This window comes from Coregonus clupeaformis, unplaced genomic scaffold (genome assembly GCF_020615455.1).
Source record: "Coregonus clupeaformis isolate EN_2021a unplaced genomic scaffold, ASM2061545v1 scaf0255, whole genome shotgun sequence".
In the NCBI taxonomy this organism is placed as follows: domain Eukaryota; kingdom Metazoa; phylum Chordata; class Actinopteri; order Salmoniformes; family Salmonidae; genus Coregonus; species Coregonus clupeaformis.
Genome location: NW_025533710.1, coordinates 1 through 21,757, shown reverse-complemented (window position 1 = coordinate 21,757; position 21,757 = coordinate 1). Strand labels below are relative to the sequence as shown.

Below are 21,757 nucleotides of genomic sequence, written 5' to 3'. Positions count from 1 at the left end.
CCTCTAAAAAAATGTAAAAACAGTAACACTCAATTATCATGATAATCATTTAAAAGATATTAATCAAAACAAAAATGAGGGAACAAACATGATGCCCAAAACTAATTGCTGTTGTTCTTAGTCCAGATAAGACACAGGTGTATGACAGATGGGTTTAACAACGGCTTACATCTTTTGGTTAGTAGGTCAGTCATTCCAAGCGTGATGTGTGCCTTGAACATCCTAACACAACCCAAAAATGGCAAATGCTGAACAATCAGTGGGACATCTCAGCTCACCTGTTAAAAATCCTGCAAGAAATTCCTCACCCGTCTTTCTCACATTCTAAAAACACTCCAAACTCATGATCTAAATTTCACACCCAACCTCAAACCAACAAAAACCCTTGACCAAATTCTAATTCTTTAAAATCCCTCTCTGATTCTTCGTCCCCTCCCCAATCCCTTTACAGAAAACCCCCCTTCCCCATTCTGAATTATCTCTGCTGCGGCCCGCTGCCTCTTTCTCCTCCTCCTCCCGGGTGGCTGCTCTGCTGATGGGCCTTCAGGTTGCTCTCTCGGCCAAAGCTCTTGCCACAGGTAGGGCAGGCGTAACGCGCCTTGGTGTGTGCCCGGTTCTTGTGGGCTTCTAGCTGCTCGGCACGGGCAAAGCTCTCCTCACACTCCTCGCAGGGGTGGGCCTTACGTGGGGTGTGCTTTTCCTTCTTGTGGGCGCGGAGCTGGGCCAGGGCATGGAACGTGAGCTCACACTCAGGGCAGGGGTGCTGCTTGGGTGGAGCGGGAGCCGCCTTGGGTTTCTTCTCCTCTGCTGGGACTTCACTGTCGTCTTCTCTGGCCTCCTCGCCTGCTGTTGCTTTAGGACGACCCCGTCTGCCGCCGGCTGCTGCTTTCCCCTTGGTCTCAGCCGGAGCTGCTGCAGCCTCCTCTGCATTGTTTCCAGTCTCAGCCTCCTCTGTCCCCTCTTCCTTCTTCTTCCTCCTCTTCCCTTTCTTCTCTCCGACCGCTGTGTCCTCTGCTTTAATGGGCCGTCCGCGCTTCTTGGCTGGCAGGCGCGCCGTTGCAGTGCTGGTCACCGAGCGTGGTTCTCCTGGTGCATTATTAGCTCAGACTCCGTTTCGAAGCCCCGGTTGCACTTCCCACAGCGGTGCGTCTTGGTAGGGTCATCTGGCTCTTCCACCTCTGCCTCTGGACGGGGGTGCTGGGCCAGGCGGTGGGTACGAAGGAGGGCAGGGCTGCGGAAGGTCTCACTGCAGTCCTTACATACAAACTGCCTCTCTGGACAGACCTGTCTCCTGTGGGTCGTCAGCTGAGGGGGACAGAGAGTAAACAGAACGGACACGTGAGTCAAGGCTGAGGGAAGAGTCCGGGGCTTGACATTAACTTTTTTAGCCTCTTGTCATTTGGACAAGTAGGACTGAGTTTTTACTTGTCCGAAAGCTCAAGCCACAACAAAAAAAAGGTCTGTAACACCATGCAGACAATTACATTGATGGAAGTTACAATCTATGTGCAATATTAAAGCTGATCTACCACCCAAAAAAAAAAAAACATTACAAAACTACTAATAAATAAAATAAACACCATGGGCAAAAAAGGTGACTGAAAATTGTGTTGTATGATGCAAGGAACCACTTCACAAAATAACATTCATTATTATCACTAGTATTGACAATATAAGGCAGCTGGTCTCTGATCCCATGTATTACATCTCCTCCTTGTGGGCTTGAGCAAGGCACTTAACCCGGCACAAAGTCAAATACTGCACGGATATAAAAAGGCTACTGTATAAAATGCATGGTCCGTCAACCCTCCACCTGGAGAGCTACTGGGAGTGCACGCTTTTGATCCAACCCTGCTCAAACACCAGTCAAGGTCCTGTTGAGCAGCTGATTTTATTACAATGTGGTGTGTTCGAGCAGGCCTGGAGCAAAAGCCTGCACACCCAGTAGCTCTCCTGGAATCTCCTGGACAATAGTTGGCCATCCTGCAACATTAAAATTACAACCAAATACTTTTTATGACTTTATAAAATAATTCCCTAATTCAATGAGCCAAGGATCAAATGGCTAAGGTGGGAGAGGTAGCTAACTAAGATGCTTATTTGCAAGGTTAAAATATTCAGTGTTCAGGGGAGATCTTGACAGAATAGGAGTTACTTGTCAATTAGGCTATTCTAAGATTTTTTATTTTTTTTTTACTTTGTCAGAATTTCATGGCCAGTATTGAATAGAGGAGAATCCTAGCCAATTTTGAGCTAGAGACAGTATTACAAACGGAGTATGCAGCATTGGTTTCATCAACTGCGCACCCGTATCAACTGAATGTCGGCCATTTGCGGTGTGGCAACAGCCCACTGGCACACACACAGGTGATACAAGCACCATGACTTTTCAAGGATTTTCATTGCTGAACAAAAATTTGCTATCACTGGGCAAATAACTCACTAACTAGCAATGAATATGAACAAATGTGCACTTTGATCTAAAAAACAAATCTTGCGACTGCATGATTGAAAGACTGCTCGTGCCTGTCAATGCAGGCCTACAATAATTATACTCCGATGCACTCTACGTAGATTGGGAGGACAGTGATCAACACTTCACATCCGGAGGACACTTTTATCCAATTCTGATCAGAGTAGCCTAATTGTTTGATAGTGATTTTTTGAACGATTTGGACAACTTAAATCTATAATCTGCTGGCCTGAAAATGTTTTATTGCCCTGGGCAAGTGTTAATGTAGCCTGAGTAGCAGGTAGCCTAGCTGTTAGTGTTGGGCCAGTAAGTGAAAGGTTGCTGGTTCGAATATCACAGCAGACAAGGTGAAAACTCTGTCGATGTGCCCTTGAGCAAGGCACTTAACCCTAATTTGCTCCAGGGGCGCCGTACTACTATGGCTGACCCTGTAAAAACAACACACTTCACTGCACCCATCTGATGTATGTGACAATAAAACACCTTTCTTTATTCTTATGTCGAGACCTTGAGTCTGACACTTTGCTAGTTTATTTCAAACTATTCAAGCAGTGTTACACTAAACACATATTGGTTCAGAACCTGTGTCACTGTTCTGCACTCACCTCAGAGAAGGTGCGGAAGCTCTCCTGGCAGTGGGGACACTTGAAGGGCTTGTCCTCCTTGTTGTGTGAGCCCTGGTGCTGGGTCAGCTCCTCCGAGGACGGAAAGGTACGGTCACACACATAACAGGTGAACAGAGTATCTCCCTGGGAAGAAAACAGGCATAACATAATTTATGGACGTTTTTGCTAAATGGGGGGGGAGGGGTCCCCGCAAATTCCTACTGGTCTAGTCTGGAATTAAGTATTGTTATGTATGCACATAAACAGCGCCGGAGAAGATGGCTGCCGTTTTACAGCCCTCTAACCAATTGTACTATTATGTGTGTTTTTCCGCGTTATTTGTAATTTATTTTGTACATAATGTTTATGCCATCGTCTCTTATAACCAAAAAGAGCTTCTGGATATCAGGACAGCGATTACCCACCTCGCATTGGACGAAGACTTTTTCTTCAACGAGTCGGACGCTGAAGGATATTCTACAGACACCCGGCAGGCCCAGATCCCCCGTCATTCGCCTGAGAAAGAGACGGAGATATCGTGGGCGTAGGTCGGGGGTGCCTTGGATCCGACGCGAGCAGTAAACTGCCTCTCCCATCAATACTATTAGCCAACGTTCAATCTTTTGAGAATAAAATTGACGATTTAAGATTACGGTTATCCTACCAACGGGACATTAAAAACTGTAATATCTTGTGTTTCACGGAGTCGTGGCTGAACGACAACAATGATACCATTCAGCTAGCAGGCTACAGCTACATCGGCAGGACAGAACGGCTGGCTCCGGTAAGACAAAGGGTGGCGGTCTCTGTATATTTGTAAACAACAGCTGGTGTACAAAATCAAATACTAGGAAGTCTCGAGGTTTTGCTCGCCTGAGGTAGAGTATCTTATGATAAGCTGTAGACCACACTATTTACCAAGAGAGTTTTCAGCTATATTTTTTCATAGCTGTCTATTTACCACCACAAACCAATGCTGGCATTAAGATTGCACTGAATGAGTTGTACAAGGCCATTAATCAACAGGAAAACGCTCATCCAGATGCAGCGCTCCTAGTGGCAGGGACTTTAATGCAGGGAAACTTAAATCCGTTCTACCTAATTTCTACCAGCATGTCAAATGTGCAACCAGAGGGAAAAAAACTCTAGACCACCTTTACTCCACACACAGAGACGCATACAAAGCTCTCCCTCGCCCTCCATTTGGCAAATCTGACCATAACTCTATCCTCCTGATTCCTGCTTATAAGCAAAAACTGAAGCAGGAAGCACCAGTGATTCGGTTAATAAAAAAGTGGTCAGATGACGCAGATGCCAAGCTACAGGACTGTTTTACTAGCACAGACTGGAACATGTTCGGGATTCTTCAGACAGCATTGAGAGTACACCACATCAGTCACTGGCTTCATCAATAAGTGCATCGATGATGTTCGTCCCCACAGTGACCGTACGTAGCATACCCCAACCAGAGCCATGGATTACAGGCAACATCCGCACTGAGCTAAAGGGTAGAGCTGCCGCTTTCAAGGAGCGGGACTCTAACCCGGAAGCTTATAAGAAATCCGCTATGACCTCCGACGAACCATCAAACAGGCAAAGAGTCAATACAGGTCTAAGATTGAATCATACTACACTGGCTCTGACGCTCGTCGGATGTGGCAGGGCTTGAAAACTATTACAGACTCAAAGGGAAGCACAGCCACAGCTGCCCAGTGACACAAGCCTACCAGACAGGCTAAACCACTTCTATGCTCGCTCGAGGCAAGCAACACTGAAGCATGCATGAGAGCACCAGCTGTTCCGGACGACTATGTGATCACGCTCTCCGTAGCCGATGTGAGTAAGACTTTTAAGCAAGTCAACATTCACAAGGCCGGCTGGGCCAGACGGATTACCAGGCGTGTCTCCGAGCATGTGCTGACCAACTGGCAAGTGTCTTCACTGACATTTTCAACATGTCCCTGACCGAGTCTGTAATACCAACATGTTTCGAGCAGACCACCATAGTCCCTGCCCAAGAACTCTAAGATAACCTGCCTAAATGACTACCGACCCGTGGCACTGACGTCTGTAGCCATGAAGTGCTTTGAAAGACTGGTCATGGCTCACATCAACAGCATAATCCCAGAAACCCTAGACCCACTCCAATTTGCATACCGCCCCAACAGATCCACAGATGATGCAATCTCTATCGCACTCCACACTGCCCTTTCCCACCTGGACAAGAGAACACCTACGTGAGAATGCTATTCATTGACTACAGCTCAGCATTCAACACCATAGTGCCCTCTAAGCTCATCACTAAGCTAAGGATCCTGGGACTAAACACCTCCCTCTGCAACTGGATCCTGGACTTCCCTGACGGGCCGCCCCCAGGTGGTAAGGGTAGGTAACAACACATCTGCCACACTGATCCTCAACACGGGGGCCCCCTCAGGGGTGCGTGCTCAGTCCCCTCCTGTACTCTCTGTTCACCCATGACTGCATGGCCAGCACGACTCCAACACCATCATTAAGTTTGCCGACGACACAACAGTGGTAGGCCTGATCACCGACAACGATGAGACAGCCTATAGGGAGGAGGTCGAGACTGGCCGTGTGGGTGCCAGGACAACAACCTCTCCCTCAACGTGACCAAGACAAAGGGATGATTGTGGACTACAGGAAAAAAAAGAGGACTGAGCACGCCCCCATTCTCATCGACGGGCTGTGTGGAACAGGTTGAGAGCTTCAAGTTCCTTGGTGTCCACATCAAGCGAACTATCATGGTCCAAGCACACCAAGACAGTCGTGAAGAGGGCACGACAAAGCCTATTCCCCCTCAGGAGACTAAAAAGATTTGGCATGGGTCCTCAGATCCTCAAAAAATTCTACAGCTGCACCATCGAGAGCATCCTGACTGGTTCATCACCGCCTGGTATGGCAACTGCTTGGCCTCTGACCGCAGGGCACTACAGAGGGTAGTGCGTACGGCCGGTACATCACTGGGGCAAAGCTCCCTGCCATCCAAGACCTCTATACCAGGCGGTGTCAGAGGAAGGCCCTCAAAATTGTCAAAGACTCCAGCCACCCTAGTCTTGACTGTTCTCTCTCTACCGCGACCAAGCGGTACCGGAGTGCCGTCTAGGTCCAAAGACTTCTCAACAGCTTCTACCCACAAGCCATAAGACTCTGAACAGCTAATCATGGCTACCCGGACTATTTGCACATGCCCCCCACCCCATCCTTTTTACTTCTCTACTCATTTAAAAAAGTATATTATGCATAGTCACTTTAACTCTACCCACATGTACATATTACCTCAACTGCCTCAACTAGGGTGCCCCATATTGACTCTCCCGTTACCCCCTGTATATATGCCCTCCCTACTGTCACTTTATTTTACTTCTGCTCTTTGTTTTTCTCAACACTTTTTTTTTTTTTTTGTTTTATTCTTACTTTTTTGTTTAAAATAACGACTGTTGGTTAAGGGCTGTAAGTAAGCATTTCACTGTAATGTCTGCACTTGTTCTTATTCGCGCATGTGACCAATAAAATTTGATGTTGATTTGATTTGATTTGATTTGTTTGAAGCTTTTAATATGACAGAAAACTGTTTAAGGTAAAAACAGGGCTTCAGTAGGTTCTCTCTTCTATAAAGTGTTTTGATTGTTAGGCAGGTTGTGTAGTAGCATACCTGCTGGAGCTGCTGCTTGTACTCCTCGCGATGGCTCTTCTTCATGTGCCTCTCCTTGGCTTTGGAGTTACAGAATGTGATGAAGCACTGGAAACACTGCAGGTTCTCATGCTGGTCTGTGAGAAGAGGGGGTCAGCGATTTGACAACTGAAACTGCATTGCCTTCCTTCCTTCCTTCCCTACCTACCAGATTGATTTCATTCAAACCAAAGAAAATCTGTATTTGTCTATGAGCAGGGCTGTGGCGGTCATTACATTTTGTCACAGTGATTGTCAAGCCAATAACTGCCAGTCTCACGGTAATTGACCGTTAATTAACATAAAAACATTTAGCATCTCCTGGCTTCTACACATAGCCTACAAGCCACTGATGCAGACCTTTGGAACATCTACATAAAACATTTAAAATGACAAATCCATGTAATATAGCCTACACCATCTAAATAAATGCATTATTTATTTTAGACAGGTCTAAAGAAACATGATATGAAGAAAATGTAGTCTATTTCAGAAGAACAGAATAGCATACTCTGAGTTGTCCTTATGTTACGCCCTGATCTGGCTATGCCATATGGCTGTGGGCTACACTAGCTCATTTGGCAGACAAGATTTGCTTAGAATTCCGTGGCATTATTTTATAGTATGAAGAATACAATAGAAAGGATATTTTCTCCAAACGATTTGAGGAGGTGCGCACATGCGGCTTTTCTGTGTTGAGCGGTTAACAAAGAAAGAGGTACTCCTATATGCTTAACTTTAAGTTATTTATGTAACTTTAGTTGTGACAAATGTTGGGCTATATGTTTTGATTTTTAATACATTCTTGGCTGCATGATGCAACTAATGATGATTTGAAAAAAGTTGCATTAAAGTCATGAGCTCTGCTTTGTTTTTTTGCTGTCCATATTTACTTTTTGTCAGCCAACAAGATGAGTAGGCCTAATGAACAGCAAAAGCACTAGCCTGTGTCAATCTACTATCCCCCATAGTACAAAAGTTGACCTATTCTATTCAAGAAATAAATATTCCAAACATATTCTGGGACAGTTGTGGGATGCGATAGATCCCAAATTAACACAACCACTAGCATCAAAAAACCTGTTTTAAGCAATGAGCCTGACACAACAGATGAGAATATTTAGCTTAAAATGTTGATAAACTGTTAGGCTATTTCTTCACATTATAAGCGCAGCAATGCGCACATGGCAGTAGGCTATAAGTGCGAATGTTCCATTAGCAGAAAAACATCCTTTGTCAAATGTGACCACAAATGCGATTATGCAAGTAATGCTTTTATTATAAAAAGGTGCATTTTAATGAACATTTTCTTCCCCAAACTTCAAACTCACACGCTGCGTATGTATGCCAATTAGGCTCTACACCAGTTGTAAAGCAGATTAATGTGCTTCATTTTAAGAAGTTATTTGGACACTTTAGTTGTGAAACAAACCTTATCAAAACATATAGGCCTATGGGCTACGCTACATGAGGTGTGTGACTATGATTTGAAAAAGTCACCAAAAAAGCATCCGCTGTTTCTTGCCTTAAGCTGGGCATCATTCACAAGTGATAATATATAATTCACAAGTGATAGGCTAATAGTCACCCATCACACTATTCTTGATTTAATCTTGTCTTTACATACAGTACCAGTCAAAAGTTTGAACAAACCTACTCATTCAAGGGTTTCTTTATTTGTACTATTTCCTACATTGTAGAATAATACTGAAGACATAACATCTATGAAATAACACATATGGAATCATGTAGTAACCAAAAAAGAGTTAAACAAAACATATTTTATATTTGAGATTCTTCAAAGTAGCCACCCTTTGCCTTGATGACAGCTTTGCACACTTCACATTCTCTCAACCAGCTTCACCTGGAATGCTTTTCCAACAGTCTTGAAGGAGTTCCCACATATGCTGAGCACTTGTTGGCTGCTTTTCCTTCACTCCGCAGTCCAACTCATCCCAAACCATCTCAATTGGGTTGAGGTCGGGTGATTGTGGAGGCCAGGTCATCTGATGCAGCACTCCATCACTCTCCTTCTTGGTAAAATAGCCCTTACACAGCCTGGAAGTGTGTTTTGGGTTATTGTCCTGTTGAAAAACAAATGATAGTCCCACTAAGCCCAAACCAGATGGGATGGCGTATCGCTGCAGAATGCTGTGGTAGCCATGCTGGTTAAGTGGGCCTTGAATTCTAAATAAATCACTGACAGTGTCACCAGCAAAGCATTCCCACACCATCACACCACCTCATCCATGCTTCACGGTGGGAACCACACATGCGGAGATCATCCGTTCACCTACTCTGCGTCTCACAAAGACACAGCGGTTGGTGCCAAAAATCTCAAATTTGGACTCATCAGACCAAAGACAGATTTCAACCAGTCTAAGGTCCATTGCTCCTGTTTCTTGGCCCAAGCAAGTCTCTTCTTCTTATTGGTGTCATTTAGTAGTGGTTTCTTTGCAACAATTCATCCATGAAGGCTTGATTCACACACTCCTCTGAACACTTGATGTTGAGATGTGTCTGTTACTTGAACACTGTGAAACATTTATTTGGGCTGCAATTTCTGAGGCTGGTAACTCTAATGAACGTATCCTCTGCAGCAGAGGTAACACTGGGTCTTCCTTTCCTGTGGCGGTCCTCATGAGAGCCAGTTTCATCATAGCGCTTGATGGTTTTTGCGACTGCACTTGAAGAAACGTTCAAAGTTCTTGAAATGTTCCGTATTGACTGACCTTCGTCTTAAAGCTTATTTTGCTTATTTGAGCTGTTCTTGCCATAATATAGACTTGGTATTTTACCAAATAGGGCTATTTTCTGTATACCACCCCTACCTTGTCACAACACAACTGATTGGCTCAAATGCATTAAGAAGGAAAGAAATTCCACAAATGAACTTATAACAAGGCACACCTGTTAATTTAAATGCATTCCAGGTGACTACCTCATGAAGCTGGTTGAAAGAATGTCAAGAGTGTGCAAAGTTGTCATCAAGACAAAGGGTGGCTACTTTGAAGAATCTCAAATATAAAATATAATTTGATTTGTTTAACTCTTTTTTGGTTACTACATGATTCCATGTGTTATTTCATAGTTTAAATGTCTTCACTATTATTCTACAACGTAGAAAATAGTCAAAATAAAGAAAAACCCTGGAATGAGTAGGTGTGTCCAAACTTTTGACTGGTACTGTATACTAAATGTGTGTGAAATTTTTATTTGATTTAGAATGGACCGTTACCATGCACCTGTCTCGAAACAGGGGTAGCGGGGGAAAAACGTCATCTATGCACTTAAATAGCAAATGGAGGATGCTTTTCCCGTGGTTCATTTTCATGCCAGCCAGGTAGGCTATACTCCTGTTGTAAAGAGAAGCAATGTGCTTAATATTTGGAAAATAGATAAATAAATATAGTAGGCCTAGCATATAGAAAGCTGATGGGATCCTCTTTTTAAGAGACCATCACTTTGTTTTCTCATGCAATTAAATAGCCTATAGAAATGTTGCGCAACATGAGCTCATGGGCTCTCATTAAGTGTTTGATTAGATTTTCGATTACATTTGCATTGATGTCAGAGTAATTAGAGGGACAATAGAGTGCTGAGTACCAGGCAGCTAGCAAGTTTGGTAGGCTACTAATGACCATCAGCAGCATCAGAGCTTGGAGAAGCCCAATTACCGTGACTAAACAGTCACATGGAATTTGACTGCAGTCATGACTCGTACAGCCCTATCTGTGAGTCATTACAAAAACAGTAGAGTAACTGCCACCCAGCTCACATGGTTGTATGGTGGGTGGAGGCGGTGCTTTGAAGGAGGAAATGGGTTTGTAGGGTTCCGCTGGTTTCTCAGTGGTCAGTTCTGCAGGGGGATCCGGTGGCCCCTTCCCCATCACTATCTCCTCTATATTCAGTATGTCAGAGTCCATCGTGGGAGAGTGGACGTCCTGAAAAGTTTAAACATAAAAGGATGAGAGAGAGTTAGCCAATGAGGGAGGGAAATGAATATGTCATGTAGCCAGAGATGGGCTTTAATTTAGCTCATAATAGTTATCCTCACATTGCAAGCTAGAAAACTTAAAAGTTATGACAGACATTTACATACATTTTCAATAGATAACACTTGTGCACAGGCGTATCTCAATTAAATCCCCCTTATTTGGACTGGTTGGTTAAAAATAAAAAATAAAAACGGCTCCATTGAATTTATGGCTGGCCAACTACTAACGTTAGCTGGCTAGCTAACTCGATGTTAGTTGTTAAGTAAGTGGTTGACTAGTTAACTGGTTAGCTAACGTTAATTAACGAGAGGTAGTTAAATGACCATAATCAATTGATTTTTCATTTGCTTGCTAGCTTGCAATAAGGTAAACATAAGATACCGTTAAACATGCATAACTAGCAGCTCAAGGAGCTAACGTTAGCTGAAATAGGTTCCCAAACCAACAAGGCCCTAACGATTGCTAGCTAGCGGTGAGGAGGATGACCATTTCATATATAGCCAACGTTAGCTAGCTACCGTAAATTAGTCATTAGAAGGACAGATTGCGAGTGTCCCCAGAAACAGCTTTTAATTTTTCACGAAGTGAAGTAACGGTAGTTATACTTTGGCTAGATGTCTATCGTCATTAGCATAGACATTAAATACATGTTACATGTCTACTAGCTGCGTAAACATGACTTAGCTAACGTTTGTCTTACAAGAGTTTCACCTCAATGGTTGGAAAAGGCTACAACGACACGCCTGATGCCCAAACCGATATTTTAGTTGAGAATGTATTAAAATGAGTTTAGGGGTCCGTTTTAGGTTCTTGTTAGAGGGTTTAAAAGTCAGCTGTGTCCTTACCTTATAGTCCTCTCCCTCAATGGTTTGCTAAGTAACGTTAACTTCAAGTTCGAATAACATAAGCTAGCTAGCTACATTAGCTGGCTGGCTAACAATTCAAACGGAGAAATAACATTTTTGCATATTACGGACACGTTTAGTTCACGGAAACCAACTGCCCCACCATAATTATATGGTAAATATGTAGGCATAAGTCTTAAACGATATATTAGCAAACTAACGTTACAGCTAAACATGAATTGTGAACAAGCCGTTAGCCACCTACCTCAAACCGCTTCCAGTACAGTGAAGTGAATGTGGAAATTGAATTGACCCTTGTCACGTGATAAGGGCAATATTTTGGTCTTCAGCAAAAAAAAAAATGTAGCGTAATGCTTCTCTGCTCGTTTTCACTAAAAACTTGAGCAAATGCATGGACACGTGTTTGTCTATGCTTGGGTGCGGTTGATTTTGTAAATAATCGAATTCATTCGCTGGTTGTAGCTAAAAACTAGATGAATAACTCCGGTGAATAATATACTTTGAGAGCAGCAGGTAGACCAATACAATTCACAACCCAAACAGTTAGAAAGCTTACTACATGTATTTGCTCAAATAGTATTAAATAAATTATTCAATTTACAAAGAATGCCAAAAACAAATGCAAAAGCTTCTTGGCATGTAAACAACAAAACAAGGTTCAGGAAAAAATACATCAAATGTATTTTCACTTGGTTTCAGAGACAGTCACTTTATGGTTATCATTAATTCTCTATTCACATTTTATTTTGTAGGCAAATTCATACAACAAAAGCCATTGCATATATTACGATTACATTTACACAGTAGGCTAAAAGGGACCACGTTCCTAATTTACTGCACAGGACGAAAGCTGACACTGAAAAGAGAGAAGTACACAAAACAAATATTTGGGGTTGGGGGGAAAATATGAAATCTGAGCTTCTAGCCTAAAATAAAAAACATAACATTTAAAAAAAGCTAAACATACCATTAAATAAAAAGTACCACTTAATTAATAAACAAAGAAATAAACAGAGAACTCTAATTAATTATCTTCACTGCAAGTCAGCTTCAAAAACTCCCTTGACTGTGGAAATTCAAGAAGCAGTTGTGGTTACGAGAGATGCAGAGAAACACGCAACACTTGAGGCATCGTACTCGAGACATTCGCTCACAGCCTCCGAAGCGGCACCTGCCACCTTCTCTGTCCCCAAGCTGCTCAGGCCAGTGGCCCGAACCGTCATACCTCGTGGCCACATCAGGGAGAGGACTCTCCTGTAACAGGCCAGGATCTGGGGCTGTGCCCGGGGCGTGTAATTTCTGAGGAGGGGGGTGCGGAGGGGCTGAGTCCTGGGTGTCTGAGCCACTGGAGAGGACCAAGGCCTTGGAGACCTCTAGCCTGAATGCCATGAGGTTCAGAGGCTCAGGCAGAGGAACAGGATCCTGCCTGTACTGCATCCATGAGTTTACCAGAGCCAGATCTGTAAGGTACCACAGAACAGCCTGTGGCCAGCTAGTTGGTGCAGAGGCTGAGAGTGGGGAATGGTAGAGATTTATTAAGTCTCTATTGAGGCTGGCTGCCTTTTGGGCCTTCTCAAAGCTGTCGACGAGAGATGCCATGTTCTTCTGGGCCTTCTCTACAGTAGAGAGGATGAAGCCGAGATGGTACCTGTGTAGCATCAGCCGCCCGTCAGAGCTAACAAACTCATCACCCATCTGTCCTTTGGCTCCTCCCACCTTGCCCGCACCGTGAACCCCAGACCCTAGGAGGTGCTCCAACATGGCAGGGGTAGAGAGCTCCTGCTTGCAGAGATACACCATCCCTTCTCTGGGCACCATTTTCTCAACAGTGGCCTCTTTAATGGAGAGATCCAGACTAAGGTTGAAATCTAGGATCAGACCGTCCGATCCAACTAAGACAGTGCTGTGCAAGGAGGGCCGCTTGTTATTGACCGCTCTACACGTCAAAGGGAGAGGGTATTGATCGACTCCATGGTCACCCTCTCTTCTCAGCATCAGGCATCCGGCCCGAACGTGGTCCAGTAACGGTCTAACCTTCCAAAGGGGGTCAGTTTTAAAACTAAAACAGTCCTGGCTGGATGGTATGTCCCCACACCTCTGCCAATTGCTGTGAGGGATTGTGGACGTCTGTGTTGTGGATTTTGCAGACACAGACTTAGAGCTAAGAGCTTGTATTTGACTGTGGCCGCTTGTAAGTGTGTGGCCACTGCCATCCAGTTCAGCTTCAATTGTGCCAACTGTAGAATTTGCTGGGGTGGGTAAAGCTCGGAGTGTGTTGCATGTGGCGTCTCCCTCCTTAGGCCTGTCTGGATTACCACTGTGTCCAGCTTCGTGGGTGTCCATGGGATCCCCTGCTGGCACTGGAGATGCCAGTTGCAGTTTGCAGGAGAGCTGGGAGAAGCGGGAGGCAGACATGGTGTCAGCAACCAGAGGCACCCTGGTGAAGTCCTGCCAGTACAGCTTGAGACTGGGGAACTAGGAGAGGAGAAAGACATTGAAGACGATGATGTTAGTTTATGCAGCATTAGATAGTATGCTCATAACAATGACTGTTTGTAGACATTCAAAAGTGCAGAGATTAGCATGAGTTTGACCCACTAGGCCTAACTACTTTGTTCTTTACATGTCCCATTCAGTGTAGTAAGGATGACGATGCAATAAAACTAGACGCAATATGAATAAGATTCAGGTTATACGCTAATACTTTTATTTAAATACCTTCAATGTTCCCATGGCAATGTGGATTCCGACAAACTGGGCCACCTCTTTTGCTGTCACTGGGTTCGATAGATGGGACACTTTATTTGTGCACAGGGCAATCTCTGCCCAAGTGTCCCAACCAAAATACTTGGAGAAGTAATCAATGGGTTTCATGTAGCCAGTTCCTGTCTGGGACCCTCCCGTAGATCCTGAATCAGCCTGGCTTTTTGTGGTTGGCAAGCTGAGAGAGGACAACAATTTACATCAAAACTGACAACATGACATGTCCTTAAGGATACATACAGTACATGACAATAAAGTAGAAACTTTAAAATTATATTGTACAGTGTATTCATGATGAGTAAAAGGGAAATTACAATTCTTACTTGTTTGGTATTTCATTTGAATGCAGTGAGGCATGATTTTGGCTGTCATGGTAACGGGCCATAACTACAGCCTCAGGGTCAGGCTGTGGGTCAGAACATTCAACAACCTCTGACTCCACTTCGTCAGAATTCTGAAGTAGGAAATCAACAAGCTCCTCAGTGTCCTGCTGCTCAAAGTCCAGGTCACCTTGAAAAAATAAACAGCATTTAGTCACATCTATGGATACCTTCACTATTGCTTATGAAACTGATCATGTACATTGCTACAACACATGACTCATGTTGAGTAGATCTTACCTTCTCCATACTCATTGATCTCATTTCCCAACTTTGCTGCTCTCCTGTTCACCTCATACTCCTCTACGGCAGGGTTGGTAATGGATAGATCCTCCACTGGATGGTTGAGTCTGGACTCTCCAGGCACCACCAGCACTGGTACCCCCTGCTCACTTTGAGATGGCTCCTCCAGAAGCTCACTCTCCTCCTCCTTCACTGGGTAGAATATGCACTGCCTGGCACTGCTCTGCTCCACATTCAATTGGGATTGACCATGACTAACCTGGGGGTCATTCAAAACCAGGTTGTTTTCTTGCTTCACCAGATACATCCTGACCCCCCTCTGCTCCACTGTGTGTCTGGCATGAGAGGTGTGTGGCACGGGAACCAAATCTGAGGTGTTCTCCTCCACCTTGACCTCCTGACCTCTCAAGTCTGCCATGAGCACCACTCCATTCTCCCCTACTGCTGCCTCTCTCTGCCTTGAGGTGAGGAACCTCTCCAGTATGATGCCTGGGGATTGGCCAGTGTCTCTGTTGTCCTGGTCCCCTGCTACTCCCTTAATCACCATCCCATCTTCTGTCTTCAACACCTCCACCACACTGGTGGTGACTGACTCTAGCTCAAACACTACCTGGTCCTCAGGGTCCTCCTCTAGCAGTGGGATGCAGGATCTAGATGGACATGGAGCTGTTTGCGTGTTTTGCTCAGAGATAGATCTGATCTCGGTCTGTAAACTGGTGGGAGATGACTGACCAGGATGGAGAGTAGTGACGTCTGCTTCATCCTTGATTTCAGTATCGTTAGTGAGTGAATACAGCTGGTAGACTACCCGACATTCATCAGTTTCTTTCTCTGGTTCCATTTCTCTCATGCCCTCTCTTTCTAGACTCTTCCTTGTGGCTGAACCTCTCCTCCCACGTCCAACTCCTCTTCTCCTGCCCCTGGTGTAATTCTTTCTGCCCACTTCCCTCTTTTCCTCTTCTCTCCTGTGCACCATAATCTCCTCCTCTTCTTGCTTGATCTCCAGTGGGTCAGAGGGGCAGGATTCGGTCTGTGCATTTTGGGTTGTTACAGTTCTATTCACATTTTCAATCTGAGCAGGTGTAGGTAGTGCATGAGTGCTGTTGTTGTCATGAAGGCTGGATCCCTCATTTTGTGAACTGTCGTCATGAGGTGAGCTCTGGTGTTCCCCCTCATTTTGGTCCCCATCCCCAACAGTGACCAAATCCACCTCAAGTAGTAACTCCTCTTTAATTTCATCCTCAATAGGCCCTAGGTGCTCAGATCCAGAAACAGTAGGTATGAGAGCATCAGCAGTGTCATTCATATTGCCCTGACTCTCTGACTTCGTGTCCTCTGTTTGGTGACAGCTGTGGAAGGGGGCTATGGGTGTGAGGTGAGGAGGAGAAAGACTCTCAGACAGAAGGGTTTGGACCTTGTCAGATTTGGACAGATAAGGGAATTGAACTTGTGGAGGGGAGTAAGATAGAGTTGAATTTGGGGCCATATGAGAAAATGATTCCATCCCCTCTGCAGTGTTATCCATGTTCTTCTCCCTTTCCTTCTGTCCACTTTCAACAAGCGCAGCAGCCAGAGGCAGAGAGGGGGAAGGGTTTAGGGCTGGGAATGAGACTCGCTCCCCTCTTTCTCCCAACCCTCTCTCTCTCATCTCCACCTCTATATCCCAGTCAGATGCTACCTGCATTCCAAACGTGTTTTGACTCAATGAATTCTCAATGACCTCTTCAGTCACTTTTAGTGGAGGCTGGCCTAGATCTGACCCAGAAACGCCCTCAAAGATGTTGCCATTAGTGTAGGTGAGACCAGGGCTCTCCACTGCATGCAGAGCTGCCTTGTGCTCCTGGAGGGACGAGACGTCAGAGAACCTCTCTCCACAGTCCTTACATTCAAGGGCTCGCCGGGAATGAGAGCCGCTGATGATCCCCTCGGTCTCCACTTTTGGGGCCTTACGTTTCCTGCTGGTCTTTGGCTTGGTCGGAGATGTGTCAGAAGAATGAGGTGTAGCCTTTAAAGGATCCAACATAGAGAGTGCTGTGTGGCTCTTTTTGGGCCTCCCTACTTTTCTATTTCCTCCAGCAGCTAGCATTTTCAGTTGTTTGCTTTTTGGCCCTTTCTTCTTATGGATGGGATAGGTGTCTTGGTCTTGCTGGGGATCTGTTTGCCCTTGGGGGGCTTTTGAGGCATCTAATTTGTAAACTTTTAATTGGGGCTGTTTGTGACCCTTCAGTAGGAGTAGGGACTGTTGCTTTATTTCAGGGTCGGGCATATCTTCTGATATAGGGCTTGCTTCCATATTCGGTTTATTTTTCTTTCTCCCCGTTTTTGATCGCTTTTGGCCCTTTGTTTTCTTATGCTGGTCCTCCTGCCGTATCTTCTGCTGCTTTTTCTTTTTTGGCTTGGGTGGAGCTATCACCTCTTGCTCGCTAATCTGCTCAGAGCTAATCTGCTCAGAATGAGTCTCATTAATGACATCTTTTTGCTTTTTTACTTTCTTCTTCCTCGGCTTCACTTGCTGCACCTGCTCTTCTACCTGCAAGACTTGCTGCACATGTGAGTCACACAATATAGATGGGGATTTTATTTTTGACTTGGAAATATCGTTTTTTTTCTTGACCTTTTTTTCTTGACCAATCTTTTTTAAGGGCAATTTTTTGTCAGGTTGAGTTGTGAGAGACATTTGGTTCACGTCCTGAATCTGGTCTCCTTTCTGAAGCAGCTTAGATGGTTGTGGAAGCTTCTTCCGATTTTTTGGCTTCTCTTTAGGACCAAACTTCACGACAAGACAAGCTTTCTTTGCTCTTGGTCGTTTGGTAGGCTTCTCTTTCAACTCAACTGTCTGTTGTTGCATATTTCCTTGCATTATAGAGTTCTTTGGCTGCTTTCTCGTCCTCACTTTTACAAATTCTTGTACTGACATCAAATGCACAGGCAGTTGTGAACTCTGTGGCGTCTTTTTTGTCTCTAATGGCGGAGGGAATATTTCTGACATCTGACTGCGAGGTTGTATTTCTCTGTTGTTTAGTGCGTTGTTAGAAGCAGACTTATCGATCAGTGTTTGCAACTGCTCTTGTGCTGTCTGTTTCTTTCCTTTGCAAGGCTTTTCCAAAATGTGGTGCTGCTCACTCTCTGTGTTTTCTAGAAGAGGTTTCTCAACTGATCCTTGCCCTCCTATTCCTATCTGTTGTGTCTGTCCAATATTGGAATGGATCTGATTTAACTGTATTGTTTCCATATGTGTGGCTGTCTCTCCAACCTGGCTTGTTTGTCCAGGAGGAGTTTGTGCAAACTTAACTGTTGGTACCAATGAGGAAGTGGAGAGTTCGTCCTGCTGATCAGTTTTTAATGTCGTCAGCGTTAACTCAACTGTTGGTATGAGTGACGGGACAGACATATTTCCCTCCTGAACCATTTGATTCTGTCCAGAAGTCTGTTCAAATAGAATTGTTGGTAGTGAGCAAGCAGACATAAGTCCCTGTTGATCAGTTTGAGTCTGTTCCAACTCCAGAGTTGGTATCAGTGAGGGAGTGACTTCCAACACAACCGTTTGACTTTGTTCAGTTGTTTTCCCCAGCTCAACTATTTCACTGTGACAGAACACCTGTTCCACTGATACAGTCTGAATCCTATTGTTCTCTTCTTCAACGGTCTGACCAGTCTGTCCGAGTAACTGCTGAGGAATCATCTCTCCTTCATGTGTTTGTGTTAATCCAGCATGCTCAGCTGGCACAGTGTATGTAACTTCCTGTGTGTGTGAAAGTAATGGGGTCTCCATTTGTCCATCTGATATTACAGGTTCCAATGTAATAGTTGGTTCCAATGTTTCAAATTGTGGCTTTGCCTGTTCCAGTCCCATTGACTTAGTTTCTCCACCCCCAGTCTTTTTCAGCTCTATAAACTCTGGTTGAGTAAAACGAGGTTGCAAATGCTCTCTCATTCCCTGTAGCCACTGTAGAGCCAATGGTTGACCGTGTGGCGGCACCTGTCCCAGTATCACCACCTGGTTCACTTTGCGCACGTTCCCCATAGATTCTATTAGTTTCCGGATTTGTTCAGTGTCTATGTTGTCCACCTGCTGGTGGGGCCCAAGGGGTTCCATGTGGAGAAAGGTTGGCTGGCCCATAGGAGCCTGGGTTATGATGGGCTGACCTGGCTTCACCTGTTGGCCAGCTAGTGTGCTGCTGCTGCTGCTGGGTGCTGTAACACACAGGCTGTGCTTGTGTTTCATGTGATGCAGCCGTGTCTTGGCAGTCTTGAAGGTTGCCTTGCACATGGAGCAGGGGAATTTTACCGCTGCAGTGCCTAGATACAAATAATAAAGATGAAAGTTTATATCTTGGTGTAAAGGGTGAGGTTGTCATTTGTCACTAACAAAAAGGTTTGGCTCTGCATAGAATCACTAGCTTTATCGCTGTATAGTGTATATCACTATCATTTCACTGCACATCCCAGTTTAGCACAGTAGTTGTATGACATGAAAACATAAACAGGTTTTTCAGTACTCACCACTATTCTTCTTTAGCTGTGCCTTGGTCAGTGGTGTGATCCCTCCACCTTCTACCATTCCTTCCAGCGAATGCGCTAGTGCGTGTTTCTGGAGGGCCTTGGACATGCTAAACCTCTTGCCACACTCCTTACACACATAGGGCCTCTCCCCTGTGTGCGTGCGGCGGTGATAATTCAGTAAGGTGAGTGTCTTGCAGGGTTTTCCACAGTCTGAACAGGTGTATCCGTGCTCGCCGAAGTGAACCTTCTTATGGAGGGTGAGCTCAGAGGAGCGGCTGAAGGCCTCACCACAGATGGGGCACTTGAAGGGCTGCTTTTCCGTGTGTGCACGCTGGTGAAGCATGAGGTCACTGGAGTTGGTGAAGTTGCGGTCGCAGACGTAGCAGGTAAACAGGGCACCCTCCAGAATGCACTGCTCGTACTCTGCCGGGTGGCTCTGCTTGAGGTGTCGCTCTTTGCTCTTCTGGTCGCTGAAGATGATGTGACACTCCAGGCACTGCAGGGAGATCTGGGAAGCTGGATGGAGGGAGAGGGGATTGGAGGACAGAAGGTCAGAAGCTGAGACACAAGGGAGGTTATTATAAGAGCGCAAATGAATGAACTGTAGTAATAGCTTAAAACAGCTTATGTAAATAGCATAAAAACACTACAGGGGACAATATGAGATTCTGTCTGCAATACTAAAGCATTGAAAGATAAATCTAAAAAATGTATTACATGTTAATAATCATGTTAGACTATCAGAGAAGAAGTTCAATACTCACATGTGAGAGGCATCACCATTTTTGGTGGCCTGGACATGTCCATCTTGAGTGGCTCCATTCTGTTCTTCTTGGGGGGAATATTTTTTCTGTCACCAGCGGCCACGTAATCCCCATGAGTCTCCTTCTGTGCATCCTCAGGTTGGTCCAGTTCCCACTCTTCAGGAGCAGCAGACTCTAGAGGAACAGCGGATAGTTCAAGTATTATCTCTGTAGGAGGAGTGGGGTCTGAGACACACTCCAAAGCCTCTTCTACTGTGGCAGGTAGCAGTTCACTCATAGGTTGTTCCCCAGTTTCCACTGGTTGTAACCCTGTCTCCATTGGTAGTTCATCAGTTTCCATGTATTGTTCACCTTTACCTTTTGGTTGTTCCTCGGTTTCTACTGCTTGTTCAACTGTCTCCACTGGCTGTGTCAAGCTCTCCATGACCAACTTTGTTCCTGCCTCCACTACTGGAGGTCCCTCCATGTCTGTAAAACGAATTCCCTGCAGAAGAGTGACAAGTTCAACAACACTCTCACACAACATACTAAATCTGCATTAAGGTAAAACACAATGGCGTGGAAAACAGTAAAGCACACACTGCACACTAAAACACAGGCCAAAATAGACGTTTTATTTATTAAAAAAGACACCGACCCATAATGTGTGCACGTAAAGCAACCGACTCTTTATTCTGAAGGGGCATCCCAAGCTGAGCCTATAGGCTCGGATTCCAAGGGAATCATGACATGCTACTTCATTTGTCAACAGCTGGCAGGCAGGCAAATGAATGGACACTAAATTTGTATGACAAAGACGCTCTCAACGCGGGGTGGATTATAGGCTACAAGGATGGTATTTTACATTGCGCTAGAACAGAAAACCAACACCAACAACCAGGGGTACTTCACTGCTGCGCAAATGACGGGCCGACTAAACAAGCCAAATATTGATGAGGAACGTTATTGCACACAACTAACTGGTGTCCATCCATCATCTTTAATTGTTCGGATGTCTTGCTGGTAGGCTACTGGACAGCTCAGAAACGGCATTGATGAAAGGCATACAAATAGCTAACTTTGCATGGATTTAAAACATTTGCAACGCTCAGCATTACACACAAGCGGCCTTTATATCGCCGTATGACTGATCATATGAACACACCACTATTTGTAAATCTATAACGTTACCTATGTTAGTTTGTTTCGCCTAGATATCTCCGCGTCGTTTCTCGCTTCGCACAAAGCCAACACTAACGAGCTGAGGAGATCATGGCGTCATACCCAAACCAGGTTGCAGAATGGGACTTGTAGTTTTTCCTGAGATGCATTTATTAATTGCTTGGCCTTAAAGACGCTGCGTGGTAAATCTGATATTTGGATTGGCCGTGCGTTCATACTTCTTGCGCTTCGCTGAGCAACGCAGTTTATGTTTGTTTATACAGGACTTCCCGCCCTCACCTACCGTCAACCAATCCTGTCAATGTGG

General features: G+C 44.9%; 1 protein-coding gene and 1 pseudogene across 2 annotated transcripts; both read right to left on the bottom strand.

Moving 5' to 3' along the window:
- Positions 1 to 396: 396 nt before the first annotated feature.
- LOC121586141 lies at positions 397 to 11,923 on the bottom strand (annotated as a pseudogene).
- A 429-nt stretch (positions 11,924 to 12,352) lies between these two features.
- LOC121586140 lies at positions 12,353 to 21,563 on the bottom strand. Of its 2 annotated transcripts, XM_041902638.2 has the most exons (8): positions 21,460 to 21,563; positions 20,647 to 20,773; positions 20,290 to 20,463; positions 19,526 to 20,041; positions 15,020 to 19,321; positions 14,723 to 14,909; positions 14,355 to 14,577; positions 12,353 to 14,111 (listed from the first exon to the last, which is right to left on the bottom strand). In XM_041902638.2, the coding sequence occupies exons 2-8, from the start codon at positions 20,753 to 20,755 to the stop codon at positions 12,687 to 12,689; spliced, it is 6,936 nt and encodes a 2,311-aa protein (XP_041758572.1). In that variant the 5' UTR covers positions 20,756 to 20,773; positions 21,460 to 21,563; the 3' UTR covers positions 12,353 to 12,686. The 2 variants fall into 2 exon arrangements, with proteins under 2 accessions (XP_041758572.1, XP_041758571.1); XM_041902637.2 differs by having other exon boundaries at positions 20,290 to 20,773.
- Between the last annotated feature and the right edge of the window lie 194 nt (positions 21,564 to 21,757).

Bases quoted from the DNA above. Each gene is read 5' to 3' on its own strand.
- LOC121586140 (XM_041902637.2), bottom strand. From the start codon at position 20,755: ATGGAGGGACCTCCAGTAGTGGAGGCAGGAACAAAGTTGGTCATGGAG. The intron at 19,322-19,525 runs GTGAGTACTGAA...ATTTGTATCTAG, and splicing joins ACAGCTAAAGAAGAATAGTG to GCACTGCAGCGGTAAAATTC. The intron at 14,578-14,722 runs GTAAGAATTGTA...GTCCTCTCTCAG, and splicing joins TCAAATGAAATACCAAACAA to CTTGCCAACCACAAAAAGCC.